General features: G+C 36.7%; 4 protein-coding genes and 1 pseudogene across 6 annotated transcripts; 3 read left to right on the top strand and 2 right to left on the bottom strand.

The window, feature by feature from the left end:
• Window positions 1–1,296: 1,296 nt before the first annotated feature.
• On the bottom strand, window positions 1,297–4,682 carry LOC109010756 (protein BUNDLE SHEATH DEFECTIVE 2, chloroplastic-like). The gene is made up of 5 exons (XM_018991670.2): window positions 4,438–4,682; window positions 4,192–4,289; window positions 3,443–3,506; window positions 2,441–2,537; window positions 1,297–1,613 (listed from the first exon to the last, which is right to left on the bottom strand). Exons 1-5 carry the CDS (start codon window positions 4,493–4,495, stop codon window positions 1,535–1,537), a joined length of 396 nt encoding a protein of 131 aa, XP_018847215.1. The 5' UTR covers window positions 4,496–4,682; the 3' UTR covers window positions 1,297–1,534.
• Window positions 4,683–5,063: 381 nt separating this feature from the next.
• Window positions 5,064–9,172, top strand: LOC109010757. Of its 3 annotated transcripts, none has more exons than XM_018991672.2 (9): window positions 5,064–5,233; window positions 5,420–5,547; window positions 5,803–5,875; window positions 6,550–6,632; window positions 6,911–6,949; window positions 7,616–7,686; window positions 7,761–7,875; window positions 8,080–8,156; window positions 8,948–9,172. In XM_018991672.2, the coding sequence occupies exons 1-8, from the start codon at window positions 5,173–5,175 to the stop codon at window positions 8,146–8,148; spliced, it is 639 nt and encodes a 212-aa protein (XP_018847217.1). In that variant the 5' UTR covers window positions 5,064–5,172; the 3' UTR covers window positions 8,149–8,156; window positions 8,948–9,172. The 3 variants fall into 3 exon arrangements, 1 of the variants encoding a protein (XP_018847217.1); XR_001999250.2 differs by having other exon boundaries at window positions 5,065–5,233; window positions 8,080–8,225; XR_001999251.2 differs by having other exon boundaries at window positions 5,067–5,218; window positions 8,080–8,225.
• Window positions 9,173–9,496: 324 nt separating this feature from the next.
• On the bottom strand, window positions 9,497–11,513 carry LOC109010758. Its single transcript, XM_018991673.2, has 2 exons — window positions 10,747–11,513; window positions 9,497–10,278 (listed from the first exon to the last, which is right to left on the bottom strand). The coding sequence occupies exons 1-2, from the start codon at window positions 11,359–11,361 to the stop codon at window positions 9,916–9,918; spliced, it is 978 nt and encodes a 325-aa protein (XP_018847218.1). The 5' UTR covers window positions 11,362–11,513; the 3' UTR covers window positions 9,497–9,915.
• Window positions 11,514–13,915: 2,402 nt separating this feature from the next.
• LOC109010763 lies at window positions 13,916–23,143 on the top strand (annotated as a pseudogene).
• Window positions 23,144–23,251: 108 nt separating this feature from the next.
• On the top strand, window positions 23,252–25,814 carry LOC118349704 (protein FAR1-RELATED SEQUENCE 5-like). The gene is made up of 3 exons (XM_035695247.1): window positions 23,252–25,033; window positions 25,409–25,459; window positions 25,716–25,814. Exons 1-3 carry the CDS (start codon window positions 23,252–23,254, stop codon window positions 25,812–25,814), a joined length of 1,932 nt encoding a protein of 643 aa, XP_035551140.1.
• Window positions 25,815–26,595: the final 781 nt, after the last annotated feature.

Genomic DNA, 26,595 nt, shown 5'->3' with positions numbered 1-26,595 from the left:
AACAAAGATCAAATAATATAGAGGAGATGTTGGGAAGGAGAGGTTTTAAGACACTCCTCTAGCTCCTTTATGTTTGGTTTCTCCCACTTTTTGGGTGATGGCATAAACACTTTTGCAGAACTTTCAACGTTGAAAATCGGGTTAACTTCATGCTACCAACTCAATGTATTAGACCTCATTAGTGATTCGGACTCTCTCCTTATAGTGAATTGGTTCAACAATTTCACTCAATCGCTTTGGAAATATTTTGAGATTTGTGATGACATCATACAATTTCATGCTTCCTTTCCATGCAGCATAGTCCATTTTTTTAGGAAAAGAAATGCTTTGGGTCACAGTTTATCTACAGTTGATGCTCTCGGAAATATCTGCTGTTGTCACTCTCCCACTCAGCTGCCTAAGCACAGTTTGAGTATTTCTGTATTGGATCGAGCTAGACTTCTTACTTTCGACGATAATATATGAACTTTCTTTTGATGTGTAACCTCTACCACTGATAGATAGTTAAAAATACTCTAGTCATAAAGGAATTACACAAAATAATCCTATAAGCTGACATAACTTGATGTGACTCGTCAGATTATAAAATTACTTTTATTGTAAAGTAGATAGAACGGATCAAAAAAATTATTGTTATGACACGAGTAGCAATTTGTATAATGGCTAAACTACAAGGACATGAATAGTATACCTACTATTTTGCTTCTGTAAAATTGCTTTCTTTGCAACAATATATCTTTGACTTGATCCAAAAGTGAGAAATTTAGAACTCTTGCTCTGTTTTCAAGAAGTTCAAAGTAGGGGGGAAAGAAGGAAAATATGCGTATTCAAACTATGGATGATAAAGGGCTTCTACATTTTTGTCCATGATCTTGGTTGGCAAATAGAAGCAGAGGTAAAATTTGATCTTATGATGGAAGGGCCGTGTATCAGAAACATGAGGTTTATGAAGTTCTATGGGGTAGTCCAGCTTTATTTTTCTCTTTTGAGATGCAACTTTGAAAATTCTTTTTGCCTACAACATCATTAGTATGTAAACGTGTTCCTTACGAAAGATTGCAAGTAGCAGGATTCTTATTTTCATGTGTATGCCTCGTTTCAATTCCTTAAATCCTATTTATTGTCTGAACTTGCATCATGCAGACATGCCTTAGAAGAAGAATTGTGCAAGCTAGCTCACAGAGGATAGATTAGACCGTCTGTTTTCACGTAGTGCGTTCTGTTTTTAAGAATCCATAAAAGCCTGAAAAGAATAATGGAAAATCTGTTTTAAAGAGTCAAAGGTTTAGAATGAAAAAGGCAGACAACAAAGATCTGACATTCAAAATTCATTGACTACAAAATTTAGCATTGTTTCGTAATGGTAATTCAGAATATATGTTCAATCCGGGCAGCCATGAATTCAATCTCAAGTCTTACCATACAATATACACCATACAAATTGTATATTGATGTTCAGAGAAAATGCAGAAATTCTGGTGAAACACACAGCACAAAACAGTCGATTCGCTGAAAAACCAATTTTTGCAAGCTTCTATTCATCAAATGTGCTCATGAATCCGCCAAGAAAGCCAGCTCCATTACAACTCCCACACAAAATCTCCCTTTTACCCCTGCAAGGAAAAAAAAAACCAGTATCAATCACCTTCTAATTTGAACTGTAGCAGAAACCCATGCTGATCAGGGACTCATAAAGTAGACGTAATGCAAGAACACTACAATCGATTTGGATTTTTTGAGGTTGTCATTTCATTTACGAGGACGTATTAGTTCTCTTCATCTGAAACTACCAACTGGTGCATTTTTTATTTTTGTATCCTTCATGCATGCTTGATAAAAAGATTCAACAAGGCTCCAGGCATTTGGACGTCCATGTGAGAATGCTTTGAGATTATAATATAACATTCTGACAGCAAACAGATAATCGAGTGCAGACGCAACCCTATTTTCCTGACTGTAGTCTCCCAAAAGTAGAAAATGAAAGAGTTTATTCATGAGGAGTTATCATGTTTTAATCAAGGGGAAAATCAAACATAAGTTTTTTCATTTGTTTTGCAACAACTAAATTTATAGCTATCAAGGAAATGAAATGAAGTGATGAGATCTGCATCTTCAACAGGTATCATACCCTCATCTGTCATTGCTGCAGGCTGGAAACAAGAAGCAATCTTTATTTTCTGGAACATTTCTAGGAACCTTTTCGTTCTAAAACACCTAATGCTGCCTTAGTTTTGAGTATGTGTGACTTGCATATTTAAGCTGATTTTATATCTCAGCCAATAATAGGGAAAGCAGGAAGTAAATATGGTTCCATTATGGTGATTATTGGATATAGTGACACTAATCCTCTTGGTTTGCTGCAGTAAACATCAGGCACATGCATGCATGCACACACAGTTACGAGAATAACGATGATGAAAGGATACTTAAACTAGGATACCTGCACAGCCAACATAATCCACCAGCTTTAAACTGTCCATTGAAGTGGTCTACAGAATTAACACCAGAACCCTGGCATTGAGTACACGACTTGGCACCTGGAACAGGAAGACAAACACATAACGGAAATCCCTGTTTATGTTATTAGCATAGAAGGAAAAATTACAAATCAAGCACTTAGGTCATTCTTTGCAGGAAGCCCATGTAGATGCATTATTTGGTGAATTCCCATTGCTATAGAAGAAAGAACTTATTTGGGAGTGTTATTTGGAAGGTTCTGGAAAATCTGGCAAACAAGAAAGTTTAGAAAGAAGGTGGCCATGCATCAAATACATCTAACCAACATGGACTCATCACAACAGCCATAAAGCTATGGTTATATTCCATCAACAATGCTATATTGCACTCTGTTGAAAGTACCCTGAAGCACGTTATATCCAGAAGAAGACATGGGAACTATTGGGAAGCAACCTGAGTGATCGATACATTAACATAAAAGAAGTCCATAGAGTAATGTAGTTTCCCACTTGGCCTTACATAAGTTATAAAAGTCCCTAGATAGACTGAGTTTTTTAAAACCAGCTTGCAAAAGAGACGAGCAAACTTTGTACAAGAGATCTACTACAAAGATGACCAACATCTTGCAAAAAGCTGGAGAATACTCATTTCAAAGTATGAAGCTTGTCTTTGGGGTGCCAAAATCATTGTACTTCTGAAGTAAAAAACGTTTTAGAGTGGAAGAAGAGAAGAATCATTTGTTCTCAGCCACAACCAACATGAGCTGCAAAGGTCTAGTTATCGTCATGGCTCACTCTTTGATACAATTGTAGCATTGCATAATCACAAACACAATTGACTACATATTTGATGAGGACGCAAAGATGAGGCCCGATTACTCTTCTTTAGCATATAGTATTAATTATTTGTATCTCATTGCTACCATATCCAATATTGGAAGTAATAGATAAGACTGAAATAAGAACCAGCAGTTTGACAAGCTTACCATTTCCATCACAGTCAGCACAGACGATGCTATTTGGTTTGGTGCCTGGATTACTTCCTGTAGCCTGTTGGTCCAAGACCAGAGTTTCATTTCAATGCAAAGAAGTAAAAATGGAAATGGAAAAGCCTTCAAACTATGATGCAGTCTCAAGTCAAGTCTACTATGCCTCATCCTACTTGCTTGCAACTTAGAATTCTTGTACATGTTAGCCTTAGACCAAATCTCACTCATTATTCATGAGTTATCCAATGTTCTCTTTTTCTTGAAGTCTCAACCTACATTGCTTGCCTTTGAACACTTTTAACTAGAACCACACCCACTCTTCGTAGAGTGCAATCACATGTCTTTGTATGCAGTAATGCCCCCAACCTTTTATGTTCATGCTATGGGCATATCATCTCTACAAAATATCTTAGATGAGTCTCAAAAACAATTCATGATATCTTATAATCTTGTACGAACAAATTGAACATGTAGCAAAAGTTATTCACCACTTCATTTGTCCCTTTCTGATAAAATGAGCAGCTAACTCTTAACTCCATATACATTAAGTCCAATAAAACAAAAATGGCCATTTTATATCATAAATTTGCACATAACCGTCAGTTCTATTTTCTCAGTCTAATTGGCACCTACAATATGATTAAAAAAATATTAAATTTGGGCTTGAACCCATCATAAGAAAATTGACAGTTCAGCTAGAAAGGGAAATATTAAGCACATGCTTATATTGGTCGATTTTCACTTACCTTAACTTCCAAAGATTGGAACTTAGCAGTTTGAGACTTCTGAGACACTTCATTCACCGAAAGAACCTTCCGAGCAACAGAATTGCCAATTAAAATCCCTACAGAGAAAATCCCATCAAATGTTCATAAAAAGAGAGAAGAAATCACATCCGCAGATAAAAATAACACCCAAAATTCAAGCAGAAAACAAGCGGAAAATAGAAAAGAACACAAAAAGACGTATAGGAGAGATGGAGAGGGAGAGACCTGGTTTGTTAGGGGACTTGAACGAACAAACAGGCACGGAACACAAAGAATTAGCCATTGGAAGAGGTTTCCCTATTCCTAGATATATGTTTTGTTTCAGCAAAAGAGGTTAGCAGAGAGAAGACTTGAGCTTTAAGACCAAAGTGTAGAGTCACTCTCTCTCTCACTCTCTATGCGCTTCTGAGTAGAAGAAGATAAGGCACTCTCACTCCCTCTTCGTATAATAACTGATTTACAGGTTCAATATTTAAGATATTTATAACTAGGTATTTTATAATTTCTCTCATTTTATTTAATTATTATAATTTTCTAAATTTTTATATAAAATAAAAAATTTAATATTTTTAAATATTAATAATATTTTATTCAATCTTTAATTTTAATATTATCTCATCTCATTTATAAAAATAAATAAAATCTAAATAAAATTAAAATAAAATTACTATTTCAATTGAAGAGATTACTTTAAAATCAAGTTAAATTATTATTTATCTTGCACAAAAATAAAATAGATTTTATGATATAAATCAGATTTTATTTATCTCACAAAAAATTAAATTCCCACGTCTCGTTTTATTGCCTTCAACGACCAAAAGGCAAAAACAAGTAAAAATCATTATAAACTAACCTTGATTTCCACCTCTGAAGCTGTGGACCAAAAAAAAAGCGACCGAAAAAAAGAAAAAACACAGAAATATCAGTTTCGGAGAAGAAATTTTAAGAAACCAACCGAATATGGCGAGCGCTCTCTTGTCGACTTCTCTCTTTCTCCCTTTGCAAAGTAAGCATTTTCAAGGTTCTCATCCTCAAATGCTGGTTTGAAATTTTTACTTTCTGTTTTATTTAGGCTATCTTCTTTTGTAAATTTTTCGTGTGTTTTGTGTAAATTTTGTTATTTCAAGTTGTGGGAGAACTATGATATTGAAAGTTGGAAACTTTCAACTTTGATTTACGTAATTGAGTTGGACGCTATTTCAAGCAGAAAGAGAAGTAGGTGGACTTGTAAGAAACTTCAGAAACCCATTCTATGGCAAAGTGTTGTACAATCAAAACTATGTGAGAATGAAAACTACAAGCACCCATGGAGGCCCTGCCGTGGTCGCATCAGTGGTCAGTGCCACTTCATCTTTGTATATGTTGTTATTCTACATTGTTGTTTCTAGTTAAAGTTACATATATTCTTATTGCATTTTATGAGGTTGGCGAAGTGAAATTGATTATATCTTTTAGGCAGAATAAGCATAAAAAACTTGTGGATTGAGTTTAATAAGAGAGCTAGAGTGAATAAGGAATAATATTGTAATATGATTCTGTGTATTTAATCTGGTGCAACTTGTTTATCGGGAAATTTATTTGTGTTTACAGCTTGGAAGGAGGATCAAGAACAAAGAGACTGTGATTCCAGACCCAGATTATCGCATACCTGTTGTTTTACTTGGTGGGTTCTGACTATTATTCTTATGTATTTGGCTTTTGTCAGTTATTTTGAACTTTTAGGAGGAAATGCCCAAAGAAATTTGAACAACAAAGTGTATCGATTTTCATAAAAATGAACACTGGCAAAATGAGAAGAAATTATTCCATAATCCTAGCCCAGCGCATTACACATTCCTCTCACAGGACAATGGTTCCTTGGGTAGGGTTCACAGTTCTCACGTGAGAGGAATGAATATTACACTGGTGTACTGAATATGTTTACCAAACAATGACTAGTCGTTCGTATATCTGCAGTGGCATATATCTGGATTTAGTTATAGATTGAACAGCTTCTAAATTTATTTAGCAGTGCTGTTTGTTGAAAGTCATTGTCAGACTAAATCAAGCCTGTGAGCTGGTTTCTGCTTGAAATTAGATTATCATTTGGTTATTGATGAGCAACACCAAATAGATACGAGATTCCTAGCTTCATACTACCAACATTTACAACTACATTAGAAGCAGATAAATTAACTAATTCCTGATTGTCCATGTTAGGAATGTTAGAATTAAGTCATTGGACTTTGTTGTATTCGTTGCATCTGATAATTTCTCATCAACTATCCTTCCTTTCTCCAAGCAAGATTACTTCTATAATGTAGGTTTTGATTTAGTGTCAAATGATAACTGAAACAGCTCTAGCTGGCGGGCTTGCCTATACAAATAATCTGTTGCCAGCTGCACCTATTGGTCTCCTTGGGTCACTTCTCTTGTTCCAGGTAACTGTAAATAGAACTACAAGTTGCAAGACGTTTTTGAAATTACAAGAATTAAGGGGGCAAGGCTGCCTATTGTTATTGGGTTCTGTATCTTGATTGAACCTAAATGATTTCATGATGCCTTGAGAATGGGGTATCCCATGAATGATGAACAAAATAGATAAAAAGCAGTCTTTCGGTTAAAAATTAAGCTAGACTGACTTCATTTTCCATCGTGTTGCAACTTCATGCAATTATTTTTCCCTGAAACTGGCTAACATATTTATTTCTTCTTCCAGACTACAAGAGTGAGATTTGTCTTTGATGAAGAGGCTCTGGTTTGTTCGCTAACCTTCCCAAAAGTGTACCATTTCTTTTAAATTTGAAACAAAGAGATAGGTTAAATTTCTATCTAGAGTCAGTATGTAGTCATTTCTGTGAATTTGTTCCTTTGCACTAGTGTGTTAGTTCAAAGATTAGCATGATCTCTTTAAGAGAAGCTACCTGAATTTGTTTGAGTAAAGGCTCTGGCATCTTGACTGGTTGGTTTGTACTGGAACCTACAAGTAACTTATTTTATCAGCACCATCGTCACTTTAGTCATGCTTGCATGCACAGATAAGCATACCTGTATGGCTGTATATGTTCTAATGGTTTCTATTGGTAGCAAGTAGATGCAACATTGTAGTTATTTTGCAGCACTTGTCCTGAGACATTTAGAAACTTGTTCCTGAACTCAACAACGATGCACCAACAACAACACCATCCCGCGGTTCTTTTTCCTCTCTAAATGGAAACTAGGTTCACATACTGTTCAAGTACCTTGACTAAGAAATATGTGTTTTTAGATGAACATGCTATCTTCTATGTTTCGTCAGGTTGATTTTGAGTCCTAAACTTCTAGTTTTTATATCATTTGTAGCATGTTTTATTCTTCTTTTTTCACATCTAAAGTTAGCCAATGATCAATTTACTGAAAGTATTTGTTGCAATTGTGTTTTTAGGAGGTAAAAGTTGGAGACCAGCTTCAGGATTCAGGTGAAAATGTCTTCGTGGGTGGGAAAAACCGTTGGAAGTAAGTAAATTTTATCAATCCATACGTTTACCAATTTCCACAGATCTTGAACTCACCTATTTGATTTTCTACAGGTATTCGACATTTGTGAATTGGGAGCTCTGGTGGCCAAATTTCCCAATTTTGGTGTACTTTAAAGAGACACAAACAAAACCTGATGGACAAGTACACTTTTTTCCAGTGATTTTTGTAAGTACGAAAAGAAACAAAATCATACATTTTATTGGCATTAAGCTCTGCCAACATCTTACCATGGCTTTGTTGGGAATAAAGGGGTGATTTACAAATGTATTTTAGGAAGATGGTTCATGAGTTGGAAGGGATTCTTGTTAACCTGAAGCTTTGATTTTTCTTTAAGTATTTCAATCTTTGCTGTTTTCTTGTGACAAGCAGAATGGGAAGCAACTTTATGATGTTATGGTGGAGAGAGCTGGCCCTTCAAATACTAGTGGTCCTAAATAATCCTAAAGGCATGAGCTTTCTGCTTCCAACCATCCTACGTTGCCATCTCTAGCAAATATTTTAGTCTAGCGACTGAGGTATGACAGAATCATCAACTCTCATGCTGCTTATTGCTAATCATTTTCTCCTGAGACAGTTCTGTTTTCTTTAGTGGGTGATTTTTCCTTTTCAATTCTATTGTTTTAAATTTTGTAATATTGGGGTTTGGCTTTTCTAATTATGTTTAAAATAAAATTTAGAATATTTTTTTTAAGGAGGGTTGGGGTATGAAACAAGGGAGCAAGTTTATCTGGCCACAAGGCCTTTGGCAAACTTTAGGATGCTATTACCATCAATATCTTACCTAAAAGGTGGGAATTCACTTGTTTCTTTCCCTTGCACAATACTTGATCTAGTTGCTATGAATGCTGTTCAATGCTATTACATAATGCATGCGTGAAATGACCATTTATAATTGTTGTATCCTAGAGATTTAGATCTCCTAGAGTTTTTGACTGAATTCTTCTTCAAGTAATAGAATATCCCCCCACGTCTCATCTCCATAAAGATAAGAGAAGTGCTATTAATCATCCTTCTTGCCATCATCCTCTAACGTGGCATTAAATGATTGAAAAATTATTTATCATATATTACTTAGCATCTAATCATTTGATGCCATGTAAAGGGATGGCGAGAGATTGGCCAGTCTTAACACTCTGAGATGCTTTGACAGTTAACCATAATTTCCTCTTCTGTTTCTTGTAATAATTTTTGAGATGTTGTTTTGATAGCGCGTAATTTCTCATGCATGCTTTGACAGATTACCGTGACTAATCATTGGAGCTACATTGAGTACATATTTTCACTCTTGGACTGTGTTTCATCAGATTTTTCATTATTGTAATAACTCATATTTTGGCGCGGCTATAGCCAGCTGAAACTTTTGATTTTTGTAACGTATACAGGGGGCATTGTATTTGTACCACTACAATACGTATAATCACCCTAAAAAAAGGAAAAGACAATCTCTTTGTAGTTGCACAATCGACTTCGGTAGTTAATTGCCCCGTTTCGACAGTGATGAATTAATTTTAAATAAAAGTTGAATAAAATATTATTTTTTAATATTATTATTATTTTAAAATTTAAAAAAATTAAATAGTTTATTATATTTTATTAAAAAATTTAAAAAAATTATAATAATGAGATAAAACCATTTATATATCCAAACTGGACCTTTTGTGAGAGTTTTCTTGCCCCTAATTATTTACTCGTTTAATGCCATTCATTTTCCATTTAAAGTGGTTTGATGCCAAGTCAGCTTTTGATGGGAAATTATCTTTCAAAACCTTTAAAAAGTTCTCATAAATTGTAAACCGGACGACGCATCAGTGATCGCCTGTTCCTCAATGCATTCCATAAAAAATCAGTGCATCTACCAAATAACAAAAGGTAAAGAATTTTACATTTTAAAGTTTACAAATCGATGCACTGTTGACAAAAACTATGCATAATCAACTAGCTAGTAACGGCATTGCAGCTTCATCAAACCAAACTTTGTTGCGCGTCTGTCAATTCCCGCATGGATGTTATCCTCTAGGCAATAAATAAGCTAGCATTTCAACCACGTAAATGCCATCTTTGTAACCGAGGTGTCATTAGCAACTCTGACAATATTCCTTACTTTCACTCTTGGAAGATTAAGTTCCATAATCATTAAGGCGAGCCACCAATCATACTGCACTTGGGCTACATTTCTAAGAGCAAACTTTAAGGTAGAAAATTGCGTCAATCTGTCTTGGTGCAGTGGGCATCTGTACCATGCTTAGTGCAATGACTATAACCCACAGTTTGTAGGAAGTCTTGAATCTCTTTGGCACTGCTATTACTGGCTTGCAACAATTTCTCATCTTCCTCGTAGATGAGATATGGGGCTTCCCTTCCCTTTCTCATTAGTAACTTCGAGGCTCCTTTTAGAACATGATATTCCCAGCCCTGAACATCGACTTTGATCAGAAGCACAGGCTCTGATTCTGGGATTACTTCATTGAGGGGGATGGACCTCACTTCAAGTGCTATCTCTTCATTGGATTTGAATGCCATCTTTGCACCTGTTGCTGAAACTGCACTGTTATCCAGCCGACCAACCAACTGCAACATGAGCAAAGGCTTAACACTAAAATTGAGTAGCATGACAAGTTTTAAGTGTGATTCGAAAAGATTTCCCGATGATCAAAAGATTCAACACCAATTTTTTATGTGAGAAGTCCGGAGACCATGCAAACAAAACATATCTTTTGTAATGCACCCAGATCATACAGATAAAGTAAATCATCTGTTTTCACCGATGGGTCGTGAATCTAGAAATTATTTGCACCAGGATTCTAATCTTAGACTTGGACAGCATTACCCAAAACCAGCCTAACGCTGGCGGGTTCAAAAGATTCGCACCATCAATTGGAGGAAGTGAAAAATGGATCATAAGAACAGCACAGCCCTCACTTAAAAGTTAAAACTTGATAGTACTGATTAATTCCAATGATGAACAATTACGAGCCATCAACAAAATTCAGCACAGAATAGCCGCAATAATAATAACAAATGGGCAAAAACAAATACCTTGTGGAAGGTAATGTTCCCAGTCCGGTCAGACGTGGCAGCCTCGAACACGGTGACCAAATTCCCGACGCGATTCAGATAAATCCCATCACAAATCCTCTGCAAGTTCTCGAAGACCGGCTCGAAAGCCAAAACCCTAAAACCCATCGCCGCGGCGGCGAAGCTGGCCATGCCCACATTGGCACCCACATCGACGACGAGCCCATTACCTCTTCCTTCACCTCTTAGTTTCTCCAGAACCTCCTGAATCGAAACCGAGATATCGGGCTTCCGAAAGGGTTTCCCTTTTAGCATTCTGACAATGTTCTTGTGGGGCTTATCAGGCAAGGTTCCCAGGTCGGCGAGAGAGTAGAGGAAGGGGTATCGGAGGCCCTCCACGAGGTTCGCGATCACGGGGTGGGACTGAGGGCACTTCAAGCAATCAAAAGCTGGAATTGGATAGAAAGAAAAATCGGTTCTGAAGGGGGGATTAGGGTTAGGACTTGAGGGTTGGGCGGTGAAATAGATGAAGAACATGAGGAAAAGGAGTGTGCTAATAAAGAGTAAGCAGACGGTCTTGATTGTCTTCGAGGCGTGGAACTGCGAGGACTTTTCCCTTTTCCAAGCATTTGCCATGAAAGAAAAATCGGAGGCTTTTCCGGGCAAGTTTCGAGCTTTCTCGGAAAACTAAGGAATGGAATGGATCTCTGGATACAAAGACTTGTTTTCCCTACCCTTTTTGGAGTAGGTGTGAGCTGAGAGCTTGGGATGCAAAATTGCAAATGCAACAAGGGAACGCGAAAGGATATTGTGGAATTTTCTAGGAAAATATGGGATTTGGATTTTTTTTTTTTTTTTTTTAATAAAAGGATCACGTATCATTCATAAAGAGGACATATAAATATGATTTAAAAAAGTCAATTACAATCGTTAATAGCTCCCAGCACACTATCATGACTGACATGGTCTAGTCTAGACGATAGATCGCTAAAGACCTAAGTCTAAGAGATCCATTGTACATATCCCTGTCCCCGACAGAGAAATAGTAACTAGGTGACAAAACTCATATCTTGACTAAGAGAAATAGGGTACACCAATCCCATATACTGTCAAAGCAGAGCGGGGACATCACACCGTTCGAACCAAGGTCCGAAGGAACAAAATTTTTAGATTTTTTATTTTTTTAAAAAGATAGACAAAACACGAAATAAATTACAAAGAAAAACCACTGAAACAATAGAAAATGACAATGTTCTGGCGACTACGGTGGCGCGTGCAGTACACGCGCCACCCTGGAAGAAAACCGTCGATCGATCTTGGGAGTTCCGGACTCACAGGCCCCAGTGGAGCCATGCGTGGCGACGGCAGAGGTCTCCTGGCGGCACAAGAAAGCCACTCACCGAACGCAACTGCAAACTTTGGGCCGCACGTGCGGGCAACTCGCCACTCCGTTTGGCGCCGCCTTCGATAAGCTTGAAGATCGGTGACTGGGCAACGCCGTGGAGAGGCGCGTGCTCATCTATAGTCGCCAGACATTCCAGATCTGCAATTCTCTCTTATTTAGCCAGTAAAACACACCAAACACAAAAACAGAACACTACACAGATGGGACGAGGGGAGGGAGGGAGGGAGGGAGGGGAAGGAGCCGAAGCTCCCACCCCTTCGTGACAAAACTGTAATGAGGGTTTAGAGGGAGACGGGCTCGAGAGGTTTGATAAGCTTGGGATCTCATCCAGTTGCTCCAAGAGTAGTCCAACCCGCCAATCCAAGCAAAGCAACCGCGATATGCAAAAGACTTTCTCTTATGGAACCGCCATATCATAAAGACTAAACTAAATAAAAAAATTTATTCATATCTATTTTTTCATTATCTTCTCATCATTTCTCAAGATACGATATTAAATGATAAATTCATAAATAAAATATAATAAATCATCTTTAATAATTTAATATCATATTATAAAAAAAATTATAAAAATTAAAAAGATAAGTAACATTAGTTAAAAAAAGTGTTGGAAAGAAAGTAAATTAGGTCACATATCTCTCTTGTGCTATACCTGACTTTAAAATAGCTCCCTATGTTTTTTTTTTTTTTTTTTGTTTTTTATCATCATTGAGAAATAACATTTTGTATGTCATGCAATACAGTTTTAATTAAATAACATTATTTTCTTTCCATAAAGAATATGAATGTAGCTCAAGCAATTAATTAAAAATTTTAATAAAAATTATGCTTTGTTGCTGTGTGTTCTCGTGTAAGTTGATGTATTTTTTATGTTAATTTGATGATGTTGATCTTATGCAATTTAATGCATTTTGATATTTGAATTTTTTTTGGATGTATTTTGTCTGTATAGGTTGCTTTTAAAAGGAAAAATGAGGCTGATTCTATGGATTTAAATACACATAAGAAAAATAGATAGAAAAACAAATAAAAATAATAATTTTTTTTATTATATAGAGAATGTTATCCATTAATGATTGATTTTGAATAGATTAGTGAAAGTGTAAAAAGTAGTATATTTAGTAATTATAAAAATAGTGGTGCTATGTTGCCGCTCAGCAATGACTGTTGGGTGTGCCGTCTAGCACAAATTTATCTTTTTTTTTTCTTTTTTTTTTATTTTCATATTATTTTAACATTTTTAAATATTTTTAAAAAATAAAAAAAAATACACCAATATATTAAAAGTCACTTTCTTAATCGTTAAGTTAAAAAAATTAAAAATAAAATAAAATATATGAGCGGTTAAAGTGATGAAACAAACTCAAGCGCCATACTGACATTTCTCTTATAAAAAATGGCTAAACTAATGCCTAAATCAATTCCAGTTCTCTGCTCTAAAATGCAAATCAGCCTGGTAAATTAGTTTGCAAAGAATGTATGTAGCGTTAGATTTTTAGATTTTTCTTAAAATAATAAGATTATTAGCAAACTCACGGGTTGTGTCCAGCTCGAGCTAATTATCAAGCAACTGATAAGTGAACTCTCGGGTTGAAGCTTAGCTTGAGCGGCAGAGACACCGCTCGAGCGAACATTCTATAGAGGCACATTTTCAACAAGATTCAAGTCACCTCTCAACAAATATTACACCTTTGAAGTAATCTATGTTCTTTTTCGATTTCTTTGTTGCTTATTATTATACCTGAACACTGAGCAATTCAACAACACAAAGAGGCAAAGGTTACAATGGAAGTGACCACCAACAAATACATAATAATAGAGATTCATGTTGAAGGGGCACCAAAAGAGTCTAACTTTGAGCTTAAGACTACAGCTCTTGCTCTCTCAGTTGAGCCAGGTTCCACTGATGTTATAATGAAGAATATGTATGTTTCGATCAACCCATACAAAACCAACCTTATAATCAAGAGTTGCAGCTCCTCTCAAAAAGCCATAAAATGTTTTGATCGGCATAATCCCCAGCGTGCTAGGTAAGCCGCCCTGCATGCATGTATGCATTCATGCAATACCTTAAAGACTGCTAATAACTTAGCCTGAAATGTTTTGAGTGGTTTGGACAGGCTATTGATGCATATGGTGTGGCAAGGGTTGTGGCTTGTGGGAATCCCAAGTTTGAAAAGGATGACTTGGTTTTGGTTTGATCACTTAGGGAGAGTATAGTTTAGTAAGAGAAGGAAACTAGTTAAACAAATTGGATCCCATGGGCTTTCCATTGACTTACCATGTTAGAGTTCTAGGCAATTAGTTACTCATCATCATCATCATTGGCATAATCATCTTCTTCAATGACTTAATCTTGTTGATTAATGGAACCAAGAGATATTAGTTCTTTTTTTTTTTTTTTTGAAGTATACAAGCCAAAGAAGGGGGAGAAAGTCTTTGTATCTGCAGTTGTTGAATCGGTTGAAAATTTGGTTGGACAATACACCAAATTGTTTGGTTGCTATGTTGTTGGTTGTGCTGGAAGCAAACCAGAGGTTACACTCATGCAAACCTTTTGTTAGTAATTTACATGGTTTGATTTCAATGGAAAATATGATTTTAATGCTTTATAATTTTTTTATATCTTCACTTTATAATCAACTTATAATAGGTAAAATTGCTTAAAGAAAAGCTTGGATTTGACGAGGCATTCAACTACAGGGAAGAAACAGATTTGAAATCGACTTTGAAAAGGTAAAAACCTCAAGTCATGCTTGAGGATGTATGCACATTAGGAAAATTGTGTTTGTAGCTTGGAAACTGTTTGTATACTTTATTTAAATGACATAGTTTTGTTGGAATTGACATTTTCTGCAATGGACTAATCGAATTGGATAGTTCAATTTGGGAGAGATCAACGTAGACACACTACATGAGTTATTTGACAGAATAACCCCACATGAACCTTTTAACATTGTGCTTATCTTTTTTGATCAGAAAATTAAAAAGGATCTCAATTGATTTTGCCCTAATGGAATTGACATTTACTTTGACAATGTGGGTGGTGAGATGTTGGAAGCCGCAGTTGCTTATAATATGAATGTTGCTTTTGGTAGAATTGCTATTTCTGGCGTAATCTCCAAATATACAAATGAAAAACGAGCTGCACCAGATATGATAGATTATGTTGTGTACAAGATCAAACTCACAATCCAAGGATTTTTGGCAACTGATTATATGTATTTGTACACAGCTTTTATATCAACAACCTCTGATCACCTTCGTAAAGGTAATGATCTCCAACTCCAAGCCCTCCATCAAAGACATCACACATGCATGGTGTAGAGGGCATCCCTTCTGCTTTCATTGGACTTTTTCGTGGTCATAATATTGGAAATAAGAAAATTTTTATGCAAATGAGTGAATGAGAAGAAAAAAATTCATTTCTTGCATTGGTAACTAAAGAAATTGAGACAGAGGTGTTTGATGAAAGTTCTCAATAACCGTGGGAGCATTGAGAGTCTGTGTTCATATTTATACCATGGCTTTACAACTATACAAGGTGTATATTACCGTTAGATGGGGATTAATGTATACATTGAAAGTATTATGACAGAATATACATAATTGATTTACAAGGAAGGTTTCTAGTCATGGCTTCCGTTGAGGTGATCTTCTAGCACCAATGGCATGATAACCGTTGGGTGTGGAGTTGCCATAGTGGAGACCGCTGCATTTGGTAACTATTCTAAATTGGATTTTTTGTCCATTGAAGTTTGGGTACTGTCAATACGCCTCACAAACTATGTCAAGGAACGAGGCCAAGTTTGGTGAGAAAATCATAAAGTGCAGGAAGACAAAGTGGTTTGGTGTGAAGATCAACAAGTTGGAGTACTAGGATTATCACAAAGTAACAATGGGAAGTTGGTAGTGTGACGCCCAAGTCACAATGGAGGAATGAAATCCAGGTGAGCTCAGCAGTGGTTTGAGACATCGCTATGTATTCAACTTTAAAGCTTAAGCGGGATACAATGGGTTGCTTTTTAGCAGACCAAGTGATGCAAATGCTACCAAGAAAAACACAATATCTGGTGGTGGAAGGTCGAGTGAGAGGATACCCTCCCCAATCTGCATAAGAAAAAGCATAAAGATCAAGTGTAGAACTTGAGTGAAAATGAATGCCAAGGTCCACAGTGCCTTTTAGATATCTAAGAACACATTTGACCATTTTAAAATGGGCTTTAGTAGGAGATTGCATAAATTGAGAATCATAATTAACGCTATATGAAAGATAAGGATGGGTAAGGGTGAGATATTATAGGACACCCATGATACTGCGATAATGGGCCGGGTCAGGAAAAGTGTATGTGGAGGTAAGGCCTTTTGTCTTAGGCATCATAGGAGTGCTCGTGGGCTTACAATCAGTCATTTGGGCACATTCTAAAATATCAAGAGCATATTTGGTTTGAGACAATATGAGGCCATCAGGAGTTGGAGTAATTTGAATTCCCAAAAAATAGTGAATTGGGGGCCAAGGTCTTTCATGGCAAATTGAGTGCGAAGAATTGAAAGATAGTCATTAAGAAAATCAATGGAAGACCTAGTAAATAAGATATCATCAACATAAAAAAGTAATATAAGACGACCACGAGAGAAGTGATAAATAAATAGAGAAGAATCAGCAGTGCTACAAATAAAGTCGTAAGTGAGCAAGAAACTATTGAATTTATTAAATCATGCACGTGGTGCTTGTTTTAAGCAATATAGTGTTTTATTTAACTTACAAACATGAGAAGAGTGAGTTGAGTGGATAAACTAGAGGTTGTTCCATGTAGATAGCTTCATGAAGATCACCATGAAGGAAGGCATTCATCACGTCCAACTGGTGCATGTTCCAGCAGTTGATCAAGGCAAGTGTGATAACAATCCAGATGGTGCTTGGTCGGATAATAGGTGAAAATGTTTCATGGTAGTCAATACCATCGATTTGATGAAAGCCTTTGGTGACTAAATGATCTTTCAAGCGATCAAGACTGCCATTGACATTAAGTTTGGTTTTAGAAACCTATTTACAACCAATAATAGACATGGAGGGATCACGAGGAACAAATGTCCACGTGTTGTTGGCAGACAAGGCATGTAACTCATCAAGCGTGGCTTGGGACCAACCATAGTGATTAAGAGCAGAGCGGACAATTTTTGGTTCTTTGGGAATGGCGGTGAGAGCATGAAGGTTGGCATATTTTGGATTGGATTTGTGTATGCCGACTTTTAAATGAGTAACCATGCTGTGGTTGATGGGCCTAGTAGGAGGCGAGGAACGAGGAGGCTGTGGAATAGAATGTGTTGGAGTATCAAGGTGAGGAGAGAGAGTGGAGGGAGGATCATGGAAAAGGCGGGGTGAGGCGGGAATAGGTAAAGGGATTGGTAAGTCAGTGGCCGGAGGGATAGTATCAGCAGAGGGGAGGTGAGCTGAGGGAGGTGTAATCCAGACGTCAAAGGTGTAAAGAGTTGGCTCAACAATTGGAGGTAAATGAAGATTCCCAGGATTTTTATTAGGTAACGTATGTTCATAAAAAACAACATGACAAGAAATATAAGTGCGACACGTCGGAGGGTGAAAGCACTTGTACCCACGATGCTTATCACTGTATCCCAAAAAACACAGGGTAAAGTCTTGGGGTTAAATTTGTTTTGCTTGATGTCCCAAGTGTAGGGATAGCATTTGGAACCAAACACATGTAAGGAACTATAGTCGGGATAAGTTCCATAAAGTATGGAAAAAGGTGATTGTAAATCAAGAATGGAAGTGGGAAGTCGATTAATAAAAAAAGTAGCAGTAGCAAATGTTTCAACCCAAAAACGCTTTGGAACACCACTGTGGAAAAACATCATCATACCAAGTTCACGGATGGTGCGATGACTACATTCAACAGTGTCATTCTGTTCAGGGATATAGGGATAAGAAAATTGGTGAATAATACCTTACTTTTGTAAATGAGAAGTAAGTTGAGTGTTGGCAAATTCACCGCCTCCATCAGTTTGAAAATATTTTATTTTTTTTATTGAATTGACGTTCAATGTATTTCTAAAAAACAAAACCTAATTTTTTTCGGAGCGAAATAAACTACATATATTTAGAAAAAGCATCAACCAAACATGCATAATAATGAATTTTTCCAACAGAAATAACAGAGATAGGAACCCATAAGTCACAATAAATCTTATCAAATGTAGCATGGGTAAAACTAGTAGATGGCAAAAAAGGGAGTTTGCTAAATTTGCCTAACTGATAACTTTCACAAACAGAGTGAATTTTATTAGAACCAATGGTTTGAATAAGTCCTTTGGATTTAAGGACTTGGAGAGCAGAGGCCTGAGAATGTCCTAAACACTGGTGCCACGCGTCTTCAGAGACAATCCGGAACCGAGTAAAGAAGTGAGCTTCGTAAGTGGGGATTAGGTGTAAAGATTACCCTTTCTCATCCGGTCATCAGGACGTGGTTGGTCTCCCGTTCCTTAACAACAAAGCCAACACCATAAGATTCACAGTTATAGGGATACTCATTAGTAAGTTGCCCAATAGATAAAAGATTTTTTGCTAGAGCAAGTACTAAAAGCACATCGTGCAATTTACTTCTAGTGGTGCCATTATCAAGATGTGTCACCGATATGTATAATAGCATGAGAACTACCATCTCCTATAATGACAACATCATGTCCAAAATATTGACGATGATTTTCGAGCATACTTGGATTACCTGTCATATGGGCAGACGCTCCAGTGTCTACAGTCCATTCAATATCATGAGAAAAGTTTTTAAGCTAGAGCAGCGAGCGCCTGAGGAATATCATCAGGTTGATATGAATGATTAAACCTATTCTAGCATTTGAGTGCCACGTGACCCCTTTTGACACAAATCTGGCAAGTATCTGCACATGATGGGTCATGGGCCTTAGTGGTGGAATTAGGCCGAGCATTGGCCTCACGAGTATTAGAGGGCCCTAGGTTTTCTGTCCTGGCTGATTGGCTAGCAGGATGAAATCCACGCCCTTTTGAAGGGAAAGGTCATGATTGAGAACGGTTGTTACCGCGATGATCCTTAGACGCTGGAGCTGCATTTTTGTGACCATAAAAAGCAAACGATGAGTTAGAAGATGAATCATGAAGAGAGGTGTGAATTTCGAGCCCTTAGAGGAGCTCGACATAGGACGTCATGGGTGGCTTGAGCATCGACATGGTGAAGGGTTTGTATTTGGCACCCAGGCTATTCAATAGCGAGAACACATTCATCTTGTCCTGCACAGGGCGTCCGATGGAGGCCAAGCCATCACATAGTCCCTTGAACGTCTGCAAGTGATCAGCCAGTGGGGTGGTGGATTCCTTTCTCAAGTACGTCAGCTGCTGGGTGAGATGAAACTCTCGCTCTTGAGAGTCATGAGCATAAGCCGCCTTAAGGGCAGCCCAAACTTGGTGGGTGGAGTCTAGGCCGGAAACCAGTCTAAGGGCTTCTTCTGAAAGAGTCCTGATGATCCATCCTCTAAGCAAGCGATCTGCTTTTCACCATTGGAGGAAGGTTGGGGAGGATTTTGGTCTTCCAGAACCAGAGGCACTGTCGGTATGTATTTCAAATTATGGAGGTGTCAAGGAGTCACTCAAGAGGTGGTCCACAAGGTCTTGGCTCTCAGCCAAGGCCAATAATTGCTCACACCACAGTAGATAATTGTTGTTGTTGAGGCGCAATGTGATGAAATTACCGACGTTGAGAGCTATGGTAGCCATGAGAGGAAGACTCTTCTCTCACAAGGGCTCTGGTACCATAAATGTATTCGTATTTATACCATGGCTTTACAACTAAACAAGGTGTATATTATCGCTAGACAAGGATTAATGTATACATGGAAAGTATTATAACAAAAAATATACACAATTGATTTTCCAGGAAGGTTTCTAGTCGTTGCTTCCATTGAGGTGATCTTCTGGTGCAAATGGCATGGTAGCTGGTATGGAGTTGCCATAGTGGAGACCGCTGCATTTGGTAAGTGTTCTAAATTGAATTTTTTGTCCATTGAAGTTTGGGTATGTCAATAGTAACAATTGGCCAATTATAATACACATCGAGTATACTAACTAAATAAATTTATTTTAACCCTAATCAATCATATACATGCACTCAACCAATTGGCCATGTCTCACCATATTGGTAACTTACAGCGAAGACTAATTCATGAGCCTAGAAAAATAGCAGAAATTTTTTATTTTTCTAAACGACAATTCATCTCCAAGAGTGCATGATTACATAGATAGTATATATATAACTTTGGATAGTGTCGGGATATGTTCACAATAACCTTTCCAGTGATTGCTCTTAAAACATGCATTTGAGGTGTGATATCAGTTGTAATAAAAGACATTAGCGTGTCCTTCGAATCAGTTTTAAATGGACTAGCAATATATGTAGTATGACAAGTGATATCGAAATGGACAGTGCTACTCTATTGTGCACCCCACTTTGTCCCCTAGTGCAATGTCTTTTTAATCTTAAAAAATAAACACTTTCAAAATTGGGGACATTTTGTAAAAATATACGAGACCTAAATATCTAAAAATGAAGATCCCTTCAAGTTTTTGCACGAATTTCAAGGTCATCAATTCTTACACAAACTTCATGAACTCAAGTGGGAGAGATAGATTCATTACGTGATCTCGTTTGGATTGAGAGTTTGGATGAGATGAAAGTTAAATAAAATATTATTTTTTAATATTATTATTATTTTAATATTTAAAAAAATTAAATTATTTATTATATTTTATGTAAAAATTTTAAAAAAATTATAATGATGAGATAATTGAGATTACTTATCAATCAAAATAGGACTTAATAAAAACTCGAGGGTCCTCCAATAATGGGGTCTAGTTTACCTTTTATAACCCATATCTCAGGTATTTCTCTAAACAGTAATAGTTTTCTCATCAAGAATCCTAATACAGCTCCGCTGCTCAGCGGTCGGACCGATAATTAAAGAATAACAGCCCTCTAGTTATATGTTGACACGTCAATAAATCTTGGAAAGTAACGGTGGACTCGTGCGCATGGGATAATTGTTTTTCTTCATGCTTCAGCCCATCGTTTCTGCATAACTGTTCTGGTTAATGCGATTGTGTGTGCTGCGGTCCGTTTGCTTCAGAACGCGAACTTGCCTCCACGTCCAGAGGCAACTGCTACCAGTCCACCACGTCCACGAGTTCTTCGTCGGCCTCTACGCAACCGCGTCCAAGTTTCTCGCTTTTATTCCTACTTTCCTCACCACTGGTTTGTCGCCCAGGCTTTTATTCCACGAGTTCCTCGCCACTGGTTCGTCGCCCAGTAATTTATTCTACTACGCACCGCCACTCCACTGCCCAGTAACGGTTGTCATGGCTGAGTCCAGTGGCTTTGGTGTAGGTCAGGTATTTCTCTATATGCTTTGGTTGTTCATGGCTGACCATGTGTTTGAAAAAATGTTTGAAAGACATCCGGATTTGAAGAGTAATAATCTTTAAGATTTATTTTCATTGCTTGATGGCTAATGAATACATGAGATGGATGAGATCACTGATCATTCTTAAATGAACCCCACATCTCTTCTTACAAAAAATTGATGTAAAAATTTGCAAGACCCATGCCAAAATCGTGATCTGTTTTGACGCAGGGGAGGGAGCAAATATTAGTATCAATTTAATAATTTGGAATAATTTGTGACTTAGCCTATGTATTTGCTCTAATTGATAGAATAATACCCACAAACTCATGATTATAATCAAAATGAAACCCAAGTTCATAACTGAAAGTCTTTGGTCAAAATAAATAACACAGATTGAAGTTTTGTATTGGAGCAGCTAATTTAAGTTTGAGCTAATTTAAGTTGTGTGTAGATAAACATAAATAACACAGATTGAAGTTCCAGTAAGATTTTTATCAATCAATATAATATATATAAATATTATATCTACACATCAATTTTACAAAAATATTTATACATGATTTAAGAATAGAATAGAATTGTTATGATTGTAGTGAAGCTTAGATTTTAGGATTTTAGTCAAATGCAGGATATGACTAAACTAATTATAATCTGATTACAGACAATTTTTCTATCAAGAAACACCAAAAGTGTATCAAAAAAGAGAAAAAAAAAAAGAAAAAAAAAAGAAAGAGGAAGAGGAAAAGTTAAAGTTGTAATAAATTGATATATATCCGAGTTAGAGATTGATATAAGAGTATTTACATTGAAGTCTGGTATTCGATCAAAAGATTATTCATTATCTTTTTAGGTATCATTATAATTTCATTAATGGTTTCAGACTTTCATATTAAGAGTAACTAATGAGAAGATATACGTTTTGAGGGCAAAAACAAGGGGCTTCCTTCCTTCCAGGCTATCATACAAAATGCCCTGACCACCTTCATATATATATATATATATATATATATATCAAGGTGAAATCATTATTTTAATCAAATACTTTATGGGTAAATTCCAGTTGGATTTTAGAGAGCGAATACACGGAAGGTTATATATACATTGAAGCATTTAGGCATCTACAAAAGGGTTTGCCAAACATTTATCCAGAAATAAAAATAACTTTTGTAAGGATCGTGACCCCAAACCCCCTGAAAATATCTAGAAATACTTGTTGATTTGATTTTCTGCAATCTATAATTTGTCTTTAGATTCAAATGACATAATGTATTTTGGTGATTTCTAAAACTTGCTTGTTTATAATCGTGTGGTTTTGTATGGTAGGAACCAATTTATAATATTGATAGTGATGAACTTGAGGGTGAACTTGAGGCTGAAAGTGTTGAGGTACAAGGTGATTTGAATGTCGAAGATGGGGTCAATGTCGAACCCCAAGATGGAGTAAATGTGATTCCCTCTTCGAGTAGTGCTCCGTTGGAGCCATTCATTGGTATGGTATTTGAGGAGGTCGAAGATGCCCAATCATTTTATAAGGCATATGCAAGGCGACAAGGATTTGCAATCTGAACGAATCATACTCGATTGTCGAAAGATGATAAAACTCGTTGTGCAGTAGACTATGTTTGCACAAGAGAAGGATTTCGGCGGGTTAGTCGGAAAGACACCGATCGAATAATGCCTGAACCTGCTGAGACAAAGATTAGATGTAAAGCAATAATGGGAATAAAGAAAGATGGTGAAAAGTGGGTAGTCAACAAGTTTGTGGTTGGACATAATCATATTTTGCTTACACCGAGAAGTACTAGTTTCCTTCGTGGACATGGGGGAGTTAGTAAAGTACAAAAGAAATTTATTATGACCATGAATGAGTCTGGTGTACCGACAAGGAAGATAATGTCGGTATTGAGTAAAGATTCAGGTGGTGACTTTAATGTCGGTTGTATTGGGAAGGATGTAGAAAATTATTTGGGAAGTCAAAGGAGAAAAATATTTGAAGAGGGTGATGCACAAAGGTTATATTCCTACTTTCTTGATCGACAAAACAAACAACCTGGGTTTGTGTTCTCTATGCAAGTTGATAACGATGGGTGTATGGGAAGTTGTTTTTGGGCTGATGCGAGATCAAGAGCTGCATACCAATATTTTGGGGATGTTGTTACATTTGATGCCACTTACTTGACCAATATTTATAAGATGCCATATGTGCCATTTTCTGGAGTTAATCATCATCATCAGACTATAATGTTTGGGTGTGCCTTATTAGTTAATGAAACGGCGGAATCATATATATGGTTATTAAGAACATGGCAAGAGGCAATGCTTGGCCGTGCTCCCTCAACTATAATTACAGATGATGACAAGGCAATGGCTAAGGCAATTGTTGAGGTACTCCCGAATACAACTCATAGGTTGTGTTTGTGGCACATTTTACAGAAGTTTCCAGAACACTTAGCCTATGTATACAACAAATTTCCAGACTTTCAAAAAGATTTTCGCCATTGCATCCATGAAACAATTACTATTGATGAGTTCGAGCAGGAATGGAGTTCAATTGTGGTGAAGTATGACCTAGGAGAAAATACTTGGCTGCAAAATCTTTACAGCCGACGGGATAAGTGGGTACCCGCCTACTTGTGTTCGACATTCTGTGCCGGTATGTCAACAACTCAGAGGAGTGAAAACATGAACAAATTTTTCAAAGATTATGTTCGTTCAAGCACTATGGTTAGTGACTTTGTGCATCAATATGAAAAAGCTATAGATACACGTTACTTTAAAGAGAAAGAGAAGGATGTCCGGACAAAATCTACCCGAGCAATAATGAAGACACCTTTCAAGATTGAAGAGGAGGCAGCATTGCTTTATACAAGAAAATCTTTCATGATCTTCCAAGATGAGTTGTTTAATAGTTTACGGTACCAAGCAAGAAGATTGTCTCTGACTGGTGAGGCGAAGACATATGGAGTGACAATTCATGGTAAAGAAACACCTCTTTACCATGTGATATTGGAGGGTAGTGGAGAACATGCTACATGTACATGCCATATGTGGGAGTTTATGGGGATTTTTTGTAGGCATATCTTGTGTGTTTTTGACAAAAAAGCGAAGTTAAATAGATTGCCAGAGCATTATGTTCTAGACAGATGGACTATTAATGCTAAGAGTCGACCCATTCCCCACATTCCGTGTTGTGATGACCAAGTGAGCGTGGAACTAGATGAGCCTACAATGAGAAGAAGCAAGTCAATGATACAACTTTATGATATTGTAGAACTTGCATCCCAATCAGCAGAAAAACATAATTATTTCACACTTGCATTGGAGAAGGTTCACAAAGAGATGCTTGCAATGGAGGAGCATGTAGAATGTTCACGAGTAGTGCCGGCCAATGATGATCAAATATTAAGAAGCCAAGTTGTATCGAACTTTTCACAAACGGTGCAAGATCCTCCGTGGGTACCCACAAAAGGGCGCCCAAAATCTTTGAGAGCGAAGAACTCAAAGGAAACACAAACAACAAAGAAAAGATGTTGTAGCATTTGCAAGAATGAGGGACATGTTAAAAATAATTGTCCTTCAGTAAGGTATAGTAGCCTTATAGTTATTTGTGTTTTATTGCTTTGTAATTAAAGAAGCTAATAAAGATTGTTGTTCTTTTTCTAGGGATTTTGGGCCAACAACAACTGACAACATATCCGAACATTTGGATTCATAGTGCATGCAACTTTTATTATAAAGCAGTATGTGATTTCTTCCCTCTTTCTAATAAATTAAATTGGTGGGATTATTTGATACGACACAAATGTCAAACTTACTTTTTATTTGATGCAGCAGGACGCGGAAACTAAATGTTTTGAGTCATACGAGGAGCAGCTGAGGAAGGTATTCGAGTCATGAGAAGGAAGCTATGCCATGGTGTTTGATGTAGCTGTATTGGTTTTTCCCTTGGTGAGTCGTGACAAATATTTGTGTTATTTGCTCGATGAAACCAGGTCCTTGTAAATGGGCATGATCAGATTTTTAACACATGCTTGACTCAGTTCTAAATTTTCAAAAAAAAATTTGTATGAATTGGTATTTGGTGAGTATATGGATGTTCTACTATTATCCACCTTTAACCTCTCAATATGTTCCACAGCTTGTAAATTGGTATTCGGGTAGCATCAGGGAACTGTACCGGCAGATTGTAATTGGCACTCTAAACTACTGGATTTTGCCAATTTGTACTTTTGGTTAAAATCTAATTGTTAAGATCATGGCAAAATTGATAATGTGGTACAAATCTTGGAAATGTCAGATTTTATATGATGGTGCAGATTGCTAAAATTGACTAGTCATCAATTATACTTTGAAACGTCTCATATACACACGGTTTTCTCTTAAGTTAAAGCTTGTGACAGTTTATGCAATCCTAGAATTACAGGACCAACCATCCATTTATTTTGGTGATGACTTTATTTTTTTTCAATCACCCCAACGCCACAAATAGCAGTGTGTACCCTGCCTTTTAACAACATACCTATAGTCATTAATTATAACAACAAACCTCCAAGGTCCAGTGCATAAAAAAATATCTTTCTCATTCCTATTAAAATAAGATTGAAAGTGAATGAAAATGCTAAGCTGAAATTCAAAGTAATTACAGAGTAATTACAGGACCAAGTATCAAAAAGAAAGTAATAACTATATTAAACTCTATCAACAAGTACAACGGGGTTACATGAGTCGTAGCACTGACCGAGATACATTGTAATTATTTGGATACATAAAAATTACACCACAAAAAAAAATAAAAAATAACCATGATAAAATTAACAGCTTCAAGACTCCATTGTACTTCTTTTCCATTACTTTAAATTTGGATTCTTCTATGCGTAGCCGTTCATGAAGAATCCTGTCATTCCTCCGTTCAACTAACTCCAACGCCATCTTACAGCAGCTGTTTTGCTCACTTTGAAGATCAATCCACTCAAAAAAGTCACATTGTTTTTTCTTCTTATAGTTTGGACAATTAAAAA

Source organism: Juglans regia, chromosome 10 (assembly GCF_001411555.2).
Source record: "Juglans regia cultivar Chandler chromosome 10, Walnut 2.0, whole genome shotgun sequence".
Classification (NCBI taxonomy): domain Eukaryota; kingdom Viridiplantae; phylum Streptophyta; class Magnoliopsida; order Fagales; family Juglandaceae; genus Juglans; species Juglans regia.
Note: the sequence above shows the minus strand (reverse complement) of the source record. Positions and strands in the feature narration are given on the sequence as shown.